The sequence below is a fragment of the Polyodon spathula genome, chromosome 10, assembly GCF_017654505.1.
Source record: "Polyodon spathula isolate WHYD16114869_AA chromosome 10, ASM1765450v1, whole genome shotgun sequence".
Classification (NCBI taxonomy): domain Eukaryota; kingdom Metazoa; phylum Chordata; class Actinopteri; order Acipenseriformes; family Polyodontidae; genus Polyodon; species Polyodon spathula.
The window spans coordinates 13,445,300-13,458,481 of record NC_054543.1 but is presented as its reverse complement, the minus strand read 5'-3'; the positions used below and the strand labels follow the sequence as shown (position 1 = coordinate 13,458,481).

The 13,182-nt window shown below is 39.6% G+C and overlaps 1 protein-coding gene across 2 annotated transcripts in view; it reads left to right on the top strand.

The window, feature by feature from the left end:
* LOC121322035 (probable E3 ubiquitin-protein ligase HECTD2) overlaps positions 1 to 10,399 on the top strand; it is a 41,290-nt gene extending 30,891 nt beyond the window's left edge. For both annotated transcript variants that reach the window (XM_041261477.1, XM_041261475.1), the window contains exons 17-21: positions 820 to 907; positions 1,335 to 1,441; positions 5,043 to 5,158; positions 5,917 to 6,060; positions 8,273 to 10,399. In XM_041261477.1, coding sequence (XP_041117411.1) covers positions 820 to 907; positions 1,335 to 1,441; positions 5,043 to 5,158; positions 5,917 to 6,060; positions 8,273 to 8,393 — 576 coding nt within the window. In that variant the 3' untranslated portion in view covers positions 8,394 to 10,399. The remainder of the gene's footprint in view (positions 1 to 819; positions 908 to 1,334; positions 1,442 to 5,042; positions 5,159 to 5,916; positions 6,061 to 8,272) is intronic.
* Positions 10,400 to 13,182: the final 2,783 nt, after the last annotated feature.

The window sequence follows — 13,182 nt, the reverse complement described above, 5'->3', positions numbered from 1 at the left end:
CCATGTTTAACTTTTGCTAAAAACTATATAAACTACAACTAAGCAAGTAAAACTAATTTATATATATATATATATATATATATATATATATATATATATATATATATATATATATATATATATATATATATATATATTTAAAACACACACACTTGTAAAAGTTGAATGGCTTCCCGCAATATATCTCAGTCTTCTAATCGCCCACAGCTAGATTGGACATGACCCCTGACTTTCATTGCATATTCCGTAGTACTAGCATACCTTAGTGAATGAAACCTGAAACGCTAGACGGAGAAACTGCTAATGGAATAGACTGGGAAACTTGACGTACGCACGTACGGCATGGTACTGTAAGTGGGTTTTCATTTGACGTACATGCGTACAGCATGGTATTGAAGCGGTTAAATGTAAACAGGTGTTCTGTTGAATTAAAGTGTGTTTAGTATGTGAGGTACTGAATAATAATACATCATTGTTGGAAGTCTCCCTTCTGTACTTAAGTCCATTAATTCATTCTTCATCACTGTGATTATCATGCTCCACCAACCATTAAAAAAAAAAAAAAAAAAAAAAAAAAAAACTATTGAACGGGCCAGTGCCACACAGTGTTAATTGTCACATTTCTCAAAAAGGAGTTAGGACATAATTTTCACTTGGCTGCACCCTGTGTTAGCCTGTGTTCCATGTTTAGCACTATGGTTCACAGATAGAATGCTGTCACAGTCTTGAACTAGCCAAGGGTCCTAGAGCTGTGCCCATCTTCATCTTCACTTATCTCAAAATCACAAAGCAACCTTTACAATTCTGTCCTCATTTCAGGTTTTCCGGGAGGAATTTGGAATCATAAAATCTTATAACCTCAAACCAGGTGGTGACAGAATCCCTGTTACCAATCAGAACAGAAAAGGTAAGTGTGTTACCTGCTAGTACAAGTGCAGCCAGTCAACTTGGCAAAGAACTGCTTCAGTGCTAGTATCATGGATGTACTTCTTACATAGAATAGTTCTTTTAGATTACCAGTTTGTTTGGTTGTGTGGTTGTTTCTCCCTCCTGTAGTTTCACTTCAATGAAAGATTCAGTCAGAACTACAGATAGAGTAGTACCCTTGAACCAATGGGTGTTTATGCAGTGAACAGATTGACACCCTTTTATATAATAGTAATAAGTGTTTTTTTTAATTATTTATTTATTTATTTATTTACTTTTATAGTATAATAATGCTTCCAAGTCAACAGAGGAGTTTCTGAACTTAAAATATGTCTTAATAAATGTTATTTAAAAATGAGTAATTCTTTGTTCTTGATTAACTGTTATGGTCTCATCTTTCTTTGCAGAATATGTTCAACTCTACGTAGACTTCCTTCTCAACAAATCCATGTACAAACAGTTTGCAGCTTTCTATTATGGATTCCATAGTGTCTGTGCCTCAAATGCACTGATGGTAAGCATCATTTAAATATCTGAAAAAGAAAAGCATCAGCATTTGGAACAGAAAGCAACAGGGATATTATGTCATTAATCCAGAATTTCTAAACAAAATGGGCGACACATTAAACCAGCTGTCCTAGCTAGCTACTGTACATCTCACCAAAAGCTAACAATTCTGCTTCACCTTTTGAACACTCACAGTTATAATACAAATGCTTAAATATCCCTTAGTCATGTTCAGTAAATCCGAATAGTTTTTTCAAAGTATAGTGATGTTAAAAAAAGCACATACTGTATAGTTATCTAGTCTAGTTCAGGTAAGTAAGAACATACTGTATAGTTATCTAGTCTAGTTCAGGTAAGTAAGAACATACTGTATAGTTATCTAGTCTAGTTCAGGTAAGTAAGAAATGCATATAAATAAGAATATATAAAGCACTGATCAATTACATGATTGCATTGAATTAATGTTGTTGTGGCCAATGGAAGACATGAAGGAGAGTTCTGTTGATTTTATGTCAGTAGTTAAATACTGTAAATCACATTCCAGATCCCCAATATAATCATACACACCCACAACACTGAGCTGGTAATCAAGTTAAATTAAAATAAAATTGAAATTGCTGGAAATATATATTAAGTTGTGTGCTAAGACCACTAAGGGTTAATTGTTCTGTTAATTACAGAATAGATTGCAGAAAGTTCAAGATAGTGAAGGCAAATAGTCAGTAGAGAGAATATCTAAAGTAAACAGTGAGGCTGGATGAAAAGTAAACAGTGAGGCTGAAGAAACGTTTCTGCTGTGCATTTGGAAGCTTTGTGACTGAGCACTGAAGAGCTGTTTCTCTGTGTAGACCTAACTTCAGTACAGGTTTGTATGCCTACTGCAGCTTGCTTTTGGCCATGTTTCATGTAAACATCTAGGTTGGAGGCCTGAATTTGTTTCAGACACCTAGAAATAGTAGGCTTCATTCCAAAGAAATACTTAGGCAGAACCCCTCTTGAATTTTAAGCAGCCTTTACAAAAATATTTCACAGTGTGCATATCAGTCTAAATTGTGATTGGATTTGCTGGATTACTGTTTTGTTTTGTTTTTTGTCTGCATTTAATAGCATTGTTTCTACCTCGCTCAATAATGATAATTCTGCTTCTTCAGTCACTTGGTAGTTCTCAGTCATTCTTTAGCCATAACAAATCATGGTCTGTTGCCATTCCTTTTGTCCATAGAAACAGATCATGTAAAAAAAAAAAAAACTTTATGGATCAGGCCTCTGATGCAGTCTTGGATCGTTAACACATTGATTTCAAGTTACAGTAGCGTTTTGTTCTGTTTTAAATATATCTACATGTTATTGCATATTTGTTTTTACGTATGCATTTAAAAAGAAAACATTTGCTGCTTTAATTTTTACTGCGGAAGTTTGCGTCACATTGCAGTACTGTTAGTGTCAAATGCCATTTTTTATATGGGTTTCAGAACACTTAACTGGGTTAATCAATGGCTTACGTATTCTGTATAATGGCTCGCTTCAGATCTTGTCTCTTTCAAAATTCCCTTTCTGACTATCACCAATTGGTCTAACAGTGGAACCTGTCTGCCGTAAGATTTGTGAAATGTTAGGGAAGTGCAGGTGTTGTGCAGTAGAAAAGTGAGTGTAAAATTGCCTCAGGCACTTGTTATTCTTCTGAAAAGTTCTAGAAAGGTTAACACAGGCTATTTGCCAAATGCTTTATTTTTCTTAAAACACATTTAAATGATTGGAAACTCCAGAAAATATCAAAAGGGACTAAAGATATATGGACGTTCACATTAAGTGTGTCCAAACCCAAAGAATTTCGGATGATTAAACCATTAGGCAGCAGCTGTTGAACTGTTTGTACAGTAACAGAGGGGAGCTGAGTCTCTGAAATAGCAGCACATCTTTATTGAAGTAACTTAGTGTTCATTGGACTGCTTCACGTGGGCTGGGATTTTTAAGGCCCAAGTCATGTGCTTTAGAAGGATAAACTCTGGGTAAATGGGATGCTGTGATAGGCTGTAACTATTCTGCTGGGTATAAATGTACTAACAGGGCTTGCATTCTCAATAAATGTGTCTTCTGAAGATAAAATACTATAAGAGTTACTTTAGATACAGAATCTGGTATTTCAGGAAAAAAGCATTGCTCATTAAGAACCACCTTGTGGTTTTGTTTATGGGGAACTGAGGAAGAGTCCTCATTGTAATTGCATGCAACTTATAATTTTAAGCTGAGTGATTTTGAGAGAATCTCTTATATTTAACAGCAACCTACAGCAACTAGTGTCTAAATAGTATTATAGCATTTGTTTGAGGGATAGACAAATACAACCTGGTAATTAAAGAGTATCTATCTGGACTAAACTTAGAAGACAACACACAGCAAAAAAATGGCCTTTACCGATTGATCTTTCTGCAATGCAATTCAGTGATAGCACAAAAGCAGTTACAGTAATATTTAGTAGTATCACACAATGATAAACCATTGTCGTACCATTATCCCGTTGTTTACTTTATTAGATGCATTGTACAATGGTACACTGTGTAAGGTATAACTCCATAAAAAAAGGTGGCAACACAGAGGTACATTTCTTAAAGGTGTAGATAACTCAGATAGTTAAAATGTTACCAAAGTAAAAGGGGACATTAGGGGAATTTACAGATTATCCCAATAAAGGCAAATTGCAGGTTACCTAGGTTATGGGAAACACATCTTTACCAAGTCATTTTCATTATTGCTCCAAAACCGATGTGTTTCCATTGCTGATGATGTTTCAGTCTACTAGTTGCAAAAAGTGATCTAACCATCTGTAACAGGGAGAGATCTGTGCTGACTCTGCTGGCGTGTTCACGGGCTGCAGGAAGAGGGCGGCAGTCGCCCAACAACCGCCTGTGAGTCATGGCAGTGACACGGGGAGGTGGGAAAGTGTGAGTGTGGACTTTCCCCCTCTCTGAATGGCCGAGAGGCGGGTCTTGGGTGATTGTCGGTCCTATAAAGTAACGCTCTGTTGTTTCCTCAGGTCTGCCCACTTAGACGCACTAAGGGTGCGGACACTTTGATTCAGGACCGGGAATCAGCGAGACAGAGAGAGAGAGCGGGGAACCCTTGGGCAGACCCCGGCGTATTGTGGAAGAGCAGGCGAGATAGCCGAGAGAGTAGGACGGTGATCCGGGTCGTGCGGGTAGCGGCGACCGGGATAACGCTGCCGAGTGCAGCACCTTTTATTTGTAGTTTTATTACTGTTTTATTTTCCCTTGTTCTTTTCGCCTTCTGTTTTCATTATTATTTCTTTGAGCACCTGCGAGTGCATTTGAAGGTCGTGTACCAGCTGTGGTATTTCCGTGGTGCTGTCTATCATCGTTGATAGGCAGCCCACGGTCAACAGTGCCCTCTACCGGAGGGAAAAATTACAGGGAAAGGAAAAGAGCCGGCTTAAAATAAAACTGGGCACCTGTGTGGTGTTTTCCAAATACACCTGTCTGTCTCCTTGTCAGTGAATTACCCACACCCCTTCCACACCATCACATACACATTCTCCCTTAACAGCTTGATAGTGTTTGTTTTGTACAAAAGCATTGTCGTTTTCCTCACAGCTGCTCAGGCCAGAGGAGATTGAGATCCTGGTGTGTGGCTGTCCTGAACTTGACATGCATGCGTTACAGAAAGTAACCCAGTATGAAGGATACACCAAGACAGACCCAACCATCCGGTAAGCATGCTTTCATCAGTATTCATGGAGGGGACCAATAATCTAATAACTTAAAACCTCTTTACAGTCAGCAGAACTAAACCAGCCAGTAAACCCACAAAAGAATGGGTACTAATCAAGATGCCCTCTGTTAAGCAGCCACAAATGTTTAATTCAGGTTGAACTTTATACTGTATGTAGTACTTTATATAAGGGAACAAGGTAGCACATTGGCTTAAAGAGATTGTGATATGAGGTGGGAAAAACAGTAATAACAAATAAAAAAACAGGTGTTAAGACAAATAACTAGAATTAGCAGTGATGTGTTGCACACACTTGTGTGAATAGGGTTTCCCCCCCTTGCATTACAGATTGTTATTCAGGTGGAATTCCTGACATGTATGCTGTGATGGCGAGACTGAGTGCCAGAAGAAAGCTAACTTGATTGTCATCCACTGCTGTGACCACGACTCCACACATTACTGATGGTTTTTTAAGGAGAAGCAGTCTCAAAAGTCATGTCAGATTTTCACCCCGAACTTCCTGTAATCATTGAGAAACTGTCCCATGTCCCTCCAAAAATGCCTAACACTAAATGTCAATTAGAAACCGGCCTATCCCAGCTGCCCATGGTGGCATTACACCCTACAGTATTGACAGTGTTATGGCAGGTGCTTATATTTGTTAGAAATGGCTAGACATTTCCAGTTAGATAGTCATTCTAAAGATTTAAGACATATACAGGAAAACTAATATATACATTTTTCATTTTCTTTCAGATATTTCTGGGATGTGGTTTTAGGATTCCCTCTAGAACTCCAGAAGAAGTTGTTACATTTTACCACAGGAAGTGACAGGGTACCAGTTGGGGGAATGGTAGACATGAACTTTAAAATTGCAAAGCATGAAGTCTCGACTGATTGGTATGTTATTTTATAAAATTGGCCCCTTACAATTATTTTAAAAACTCCTACAGAACCATACAGACATAAAATGTTATATGTAAAAGCGTATGAACATGTAGGAAATGAAATCTGTGTACTGGGTCTGCATACTGTACATGATTTGAGTGTATTTTAGTATTTTTGTAACTCTGGATAACGGTTTTTCCCAAGGCTATTTATGTTTAATTGGGACGTCACTTCTTAATTGGGATACAGTATTTTCAAATGAGGAACGGAGATTGCTTTTCAGAGCAAGACAGGTCACGTAGCAGAGTGCAGTGAGTACGTGATTACTCTGTGACGTGCTTAAATTGTGTAAACCACTTTGAAGTCTCCTGTGGTTTCTCAGGCTGCTGTTGCAAAGAAAGTTGCCGTGTCAACATCGCAGGTGCGATTAATATTGTTTAGGAATAAAAAAAGCATTGACTCATATTCTAAATGATGTATTTAACATTTAGTCATAATGTGATGTGATTTCATTCTTTTTCTTTTCAAAAAATCTAAAAAGTGTGACTAAGGTCATCTCAACTGCCTCTCGTTTAATTGGGGCAGCCACTTAGTCTGGATATTTTTTCTTCTCCCTAGGCATCCTGATAAAGCGGCGCCGACTGTAGTCTCTTTTTTAATGTTTTACCCGATTTGACCATCCATTACTACCAATACAGAACAATAAAATATTAGTAGGCTAATATTCAATTAGACTACTAAACAGACATTAAAGAGGGTACATTCATACTGCAATGCCTTATACAGACTTTGGTCATAAACACCTAGATAAGCCTTTAGCTTAGTCCTTATCGTATTGAGGTTGTGAGTGTTTGCCAACGTCTGTTCCATTAAGTTGGACCAAAAGTTTAAATTACATTACGTGTTAGCCTATATGCGTATATCGGGGGACAAGATCCGGGGCTCCACCCGGGTTTCCCTGTCAATATTCTCCTATTTCCTGAATCTCACACAGCTAGCTCTCTAGCTTTCTCAGTTCATTTTTTCATTGTGTTTTATAGCAATCGCTCAGACTCTGTCAAACATGCTTAAACATTCTCTCTTTACTAATGTCTAAACTTCGTCTTCTTGTTCTCTCTTCCGACTCAGATGATTTAGAGCAATTTTCCTTCCTGCTCCAAAGATTTTTCTCATCTTTCAGCTTCTTTCCTTCTCGCTGCAGCAGCTTGATCACCAGTTAAGCAGCAACAATCTCTCCAGCCGTAAAGCAAACCTCAGCATCTAATTAAGAGCCTAGGGTGCTGGTCCTCCTCAGCAGTAGTATCATGCATACGCACATCTCACCGCATGAGTCAGAGGGCCACACAATCGATCCTTTAGCGGCTCCTGCTCTTTCTTACTCAAGTTGAGACTGGGCTCTGTTTGCAGCTTCCTATTCTATCAAATCCTTTTCCAGGTTCTTCAGCGCAAGAGCCTATTCCTCCTACACGACTGCCGCTCTGCAGAGCCTGTTGTGGGCTCCGCCGAGCCAATCTATCTTATGTGTTTTCTGGATCCCGAGGCTGTTGAACAGCCTGCCTATGAGGCCGCTCTCTCTCCTCTGGCCAAGAAGGCTCCCGCCAGTCGGGAACCTCTTTCCTTTCCTGTCCTGTCCCCTGAGGCCACTCCTCAAACTACCTCTCCAAGTAACAACGTTTCACTACAGCCCTGCCTTTCGCCCCATGAAATAAAAAAAAAATGCTTTATCAAATTTTTATTTTCTCTCATTAATGTTTATCTGGTGTGTAATATTTAAACTGCAATAAAGCATATATTTGCTTGTTTCCCAGAAGTTGATAAAGAAATGACTAGATAGCTTGTATTTGATTAGCTGCTGGTTGTATAAATGTATAATAGAATCACTCATTACAGTGGGGAACCTTTAAAGATAAAAAAATCTGTGGTTTGTAACTTGTTATAAAATGCCTTATCAATACATAATCTATCAAGAATCTATAACTTGCTTGTAAGTGACGCATTGAGTGGAGATTGCAGGGGGGTTAAAGGGTTTGGGACACTGCATAGTTGCAATTTGCACAGCAAATGAATCCGTATCTGAGTGGCTGCCCATCTACATCAGAGTGCTACTGTGCATATTGCAGGTGTCTCCTGTAGTCTCATCAAAGCCTTATATGCTGGCTATTTGTTATCGTGATGGATTTGAACTGTAATGCATAAACTCTCATTCTTTCTACTTTTTTTGCAGGTTGCCAATATCCCACACCTGTTTCAACCAGCTTTACCTGCCTTTATACAAAAGCAAGAAAGAACTTAAGCAAAAGTTAACTATTGCCATTTCAAATGCAGAAGGGTTTGGTATGGAGTAGAGGCACAAACGAAATATTAAACTGTAGACTGATTTACTCTGTTTTTACTGAGCCACCCACTTGTATTGTAAATGTGTAACTGCTTGTGAATATAGGGCTGTAATGAAAAAATCACAACGGTCCTTTATGACCAAAATAAGGCTTTTGATCAGGGACACTGTTAAAAGGCAGATTATAATGGCAGCCTCCTCTCAGGATTACAAGAGTTAGTGGTAAGATTGTGTTATATATTTTCTGTTTTAATAAGGGGTTTTAGTATGGCTTTAGCAGATATCAAATATTAAGCAGTAAAAGTCATTTTTTGGTAAGAATGACAACAGGAGTGGAAGACTGGCATGGGCAGGAGGAGGTCAGCTGGCCAGTATTTTACCTGCAGATTCACTTTACATTTTGGATTTCTTGCATTATCCACAATGTAATATCAGTTCCTTCAGAAAACCAGTTCAAAATAGTTCAATGTGGCTTTTCGCTAACATGGTTTTAGTTCTGTATACATTACAGCTTGTTTGGCCTTGTTATTTGTATTCTGCTGCCTTCTCTGATGGATATACTGACAGATTGGAATAAACCCACCAACTTTCATTTGTAATGAAGTAGCATGAAGTTACAATAACTGTGTAATACTTTTTTTGTATATACAAAGGCACAAATTTCCAAGCAAAGAACGTATTATTTCCATTACAGCCCTACTGTAAGCTTTTGGGGTTATTGTTATTTTTATATAATATTGGTAATGCTTCATACAGGATTTTTTTTTTTTTTTTTTTAAATGATTTAATAGATGCAGATTTAACTCTATCTGCTGGTGTTTTCCTCAGGGGTGATTTATTGAAACAAGTTCTATTCAATAAATATACAGTTGAATGAAGTTCATGAAAGATCAGGTTTATAAATTGTGATGCAACTGTATGGATCTGATGTTTAGATCATTAAAAAGACCCCAATAACTTAAAAGCTTGCTCCTACAAGTGAAAGGCATATACCAAGTAAAGGCTTGTGTCATATAATCAGATCATTGATGCACAGTGGTACCTGTATCGTAGAGGTTTGAGAATTTGGCTCTTTGTAAAGGTTGCAATCGAATACTTACCTTAAAATGAAGCTGTCTTGGTGGAATCAAACAAAACACAAAAATTATAAAACAAAATGGAAAAAGCATGATGTCAGTAACCTTTTATATACATCTGTCCAAAATTGTTTGAAATAGCACAGTGAAGGTGTAAACATACTTGTAGACTTTACCATTTGTTGAATCAGATGGGAGCATCTCGGTCAAAGTAGCTTATGTTTGGTTCTTTGCTACAGTAGCTTGGCAGTCAGCTTGGCAGACCTTTGTACTGTAGTAACCTTTTACTTAGAACCATACCATTCAAGACTCTTGGATTGCAGAATAGTGATCCAGATTCTGCTGAAATACTGGGTGTAACCGTAGTATGACAGTTTTCTACAGTTGTTTTATAGTTGATGTGAATACAGTAAATCTCTTACTAGGAATTTCAGACAAACGGCCTTATGCCGAGATGTGTAACATTTTATAAACAGAATGTTTCAAACATGTATAAAGTGACTTTACCAACTGGTTTTACATGAAAGTTAACTTTAACTCTGCCCAGTCTTTACAGCGCTAGCCGCACCTCAAGCTGCCAGCTCTGCTCTCGTCATCACTCCAGCCCCGCCTGAAGCATCAGAGTCAGATCAGCTGCCAGTAGCCGAAGCAACCATGTCAGAACTCCAATCAAAAATCTTCCAGGACATAAAGCCAATAACCGATTCACTTCAGCAGAAACATCAGCTAGCGTGGCAGTTTTTTCTGTATCCGCCCCCTTCTTTCTCCTCAGGCATTGCAATCTCCCCCCCCCCCCCCCGTCATCATAGCAACCCTGCTTCAACTTCAATTCCAACAACCAGCATACCAGAATTCAACCTCACATCAGCTTTTCCTCTGTCTGCAGCAGCTATTCGCCGCCACGCTCTTTCCCCTCAAATACGCCATCAAATAATTGAAGGTAAGGGTGTCAGTCTCGTTGCCATTCTTATTGCTTCATCAGAATTCTTTGATCATAGAGTTGTTGATTGTGGAGACTTATCAGTCACATTAAAATCATGTGACCCCTGCCTTCTCAAAAATCTTTCTGTTGGTGAGTTTGTTCTTCTCTGTCTTCTGGGACATCATCTGCCCTGCTTATCCTCATTGCCTTTCTGAACTGGATCAGTATCTATATTACATTGTAGAGTTATCCGTGAGATGTGGGGGATCATGTTTTTTGACTATCAAAGCATTTTCAGCCAAAGCAGCAGCAATTCTCTTGACAGATAATTTTATTATTGATTGGTCTTCCCCAAAAAAGGATCTATTCAACCGCATTCCACCACAGTGGCCTTCAGACCAATGCGTGCAGAGTCTGTTCCTCTACTGCTCACTCAACAGCTCTGTGCCCAAAAACAGCAGTTGCCCATTCATCCTCCAGACCTCCAGCTACTCCTCCCAGATTCAGAGCCTGCATAGCGGCCCCAATTGTTTCTCTTCTTCCCATCAGCAGATCCCTCCAGCTTAAGCAATTTCCAGTCTTTGAACCCTATTTTCTTCTCTAGGAGTCCCTCTTTCAGAAGATAAAACCATTGGTACAGTTTCCCAACTCAGGTTTCTTGGAATCACTTTAGATACAGTTAAATTCAAAGCCAGCCTTCCTTCTGATAAAATAGTCCACATCTGCCATCTCGTCAATAAAGTTTAAGCAGCAAAATCAAGCTCAACCTTCTATCACTACTGGGCCATTTCAACTACGCAATCCGTATTATTTCCCAAGGCAGTACTTTCATTTCTGGCCTTCTCGCCTTTTCCTCAACAGCAAAAAACCTGGATTCCCATATAAAAATCTCCCCAGAAGCCAGAAAAGACATCAAAATGTGGTCTACCCTCCTGCAACACTGGAACGGTCTCTCACTGTTTTACGATGACTTCATTTCTGCCCCTCATGATTTATGTCTGTAAACTGATGCGTCTTCCCTAGGATTCGGAGGTGTCCAAGGCAGTGAATGGTTTTATGACAGCTGGCCTCATGAAATTCAAAATCTGTCCCCGCATCTCAAATCATCAGCTGTCCTCAATCTACCCTATAGTCACACCAGCGCACCTCTGGGGGCATTTCTAGTCTAGGAAATCAATTTTATTTTTCAGCGACAATCAAATATACATATCCTATCATATATCGTAGTCGCTTCCCCCGCCTCAACTCAGCCGCAGCTACTCATACCTTCATTCAAAGGGAGGTCCTCACCAGCCAATCAGAGGGGACCACTGGCCACACTGTTCTTTTGCAGCTCATGCACTTTTTCTTGTTTCACCCAGAGACTATTGTTTCTCTCTCACTACCAGTAAGAGCTGTAGTCATCTACAATCCTTAAATACTAAAAACCCATACTAACAAACTCAATCTTTCAGATACCCCTGTGGGCGCACTCCAGTGCCTGGCCTTGGAGGACTTGCCTCACCTCTTTAAGGGTGGCTCCTGGAGATAGGGATTCTCTTTCCTTCCTTCTTTCAAGGTTATGAATCTTTCCATTCTCTGGGGGCATGGCCCTGTCCACAAGGCAGCATCTCCAATGAGTCTCTGCAGAGTCTGAGGATTTCTGTGATTTCAGGGGATCACGGGGGCCCCGTGGGGCCAACCTCTGCAGAATGAGGTTCTTGCAGTATAAATTCCGGACCCCGTCCTTTGCCCTGGCCCACAGGCCACAAAAATTTCAAAACAAGCACTCCTGGCCTGCAGACGATCATCATTCCCTCGAAGCGAAGCCTCTAACTACTAACGCATATTCTTCACGCAGCCCTAGCTCCCGCCTATGAAACAAATGTTGATTTTGAAATTGGTTATTTAAATAGCATATTGAGAGCACATTGTTTGTTGTCTTGTTTAAGCATTTAGTGTGTAAGCTTGTTTTGTATATTTTGTTATTCAGGTCTAATTTAGTTGTAAATATGTATTGCCATGTTCTTGTGTGAGAAACATGAAATAGGATCATGAAACAGAAGACATTTTGTTTTACTATTTAGTCATACTACTGCACAAAACTGCCTAAAAGCTACCTACTAACAGTTAACCCCTCTGGTGACTCTGAACCATAACTACCAATAAAAGTACCTGGCCTGATTTACTGGCCATTTTGTAATGCATTTTCAAGTAATTAAGATGAAACAGCAATTTAAAGTTGTTTACTGGGTCAGGCTTGGGATCTCTTGTCTTTGACACCACAAGAGTTACCCTGCTCACCTCTAGAAAGCGATAGCAAGCTTTTTGTTAAGAAACTGCTACTGTGTGTGTGGATATTTTAGTGTTTAAATAAAACATTTTCGGGAGAACTACAGCCTGGACATTGTTTTTGTTACCACACCACTCAGACTCATTCTATTTGGTGATCAGGAGTCTGATCAAGATGGACCCCACCGCAATTGCAGCAATGTTGGAAAGGATGGCAGCGATGATGTAGAGGATGCACACCATGTTCTTGGAGGTCAGAGGAAAGAATTGATGGCAGAACCAGCAGTGCCCCTACCCAAAACACAGGTAGTAAAGATGTCGCTGGAGGATGATCCCGAGGCCTACCTGGTGGCAGGCAAAGGCAGCCCAGTGGCCTCGGGAATGGTGGGTTACCCAGTTGGGCCCCAATTAATCGAGGAGGCCCAAGCAAACTACCAAGCCTTGACTCACAAGGATGCTCTGAAATATGATCAAGTGAAGCAGGCTATTCTCCAGCAGCTCGACATAACAGGAGATGCACCATCACCGGT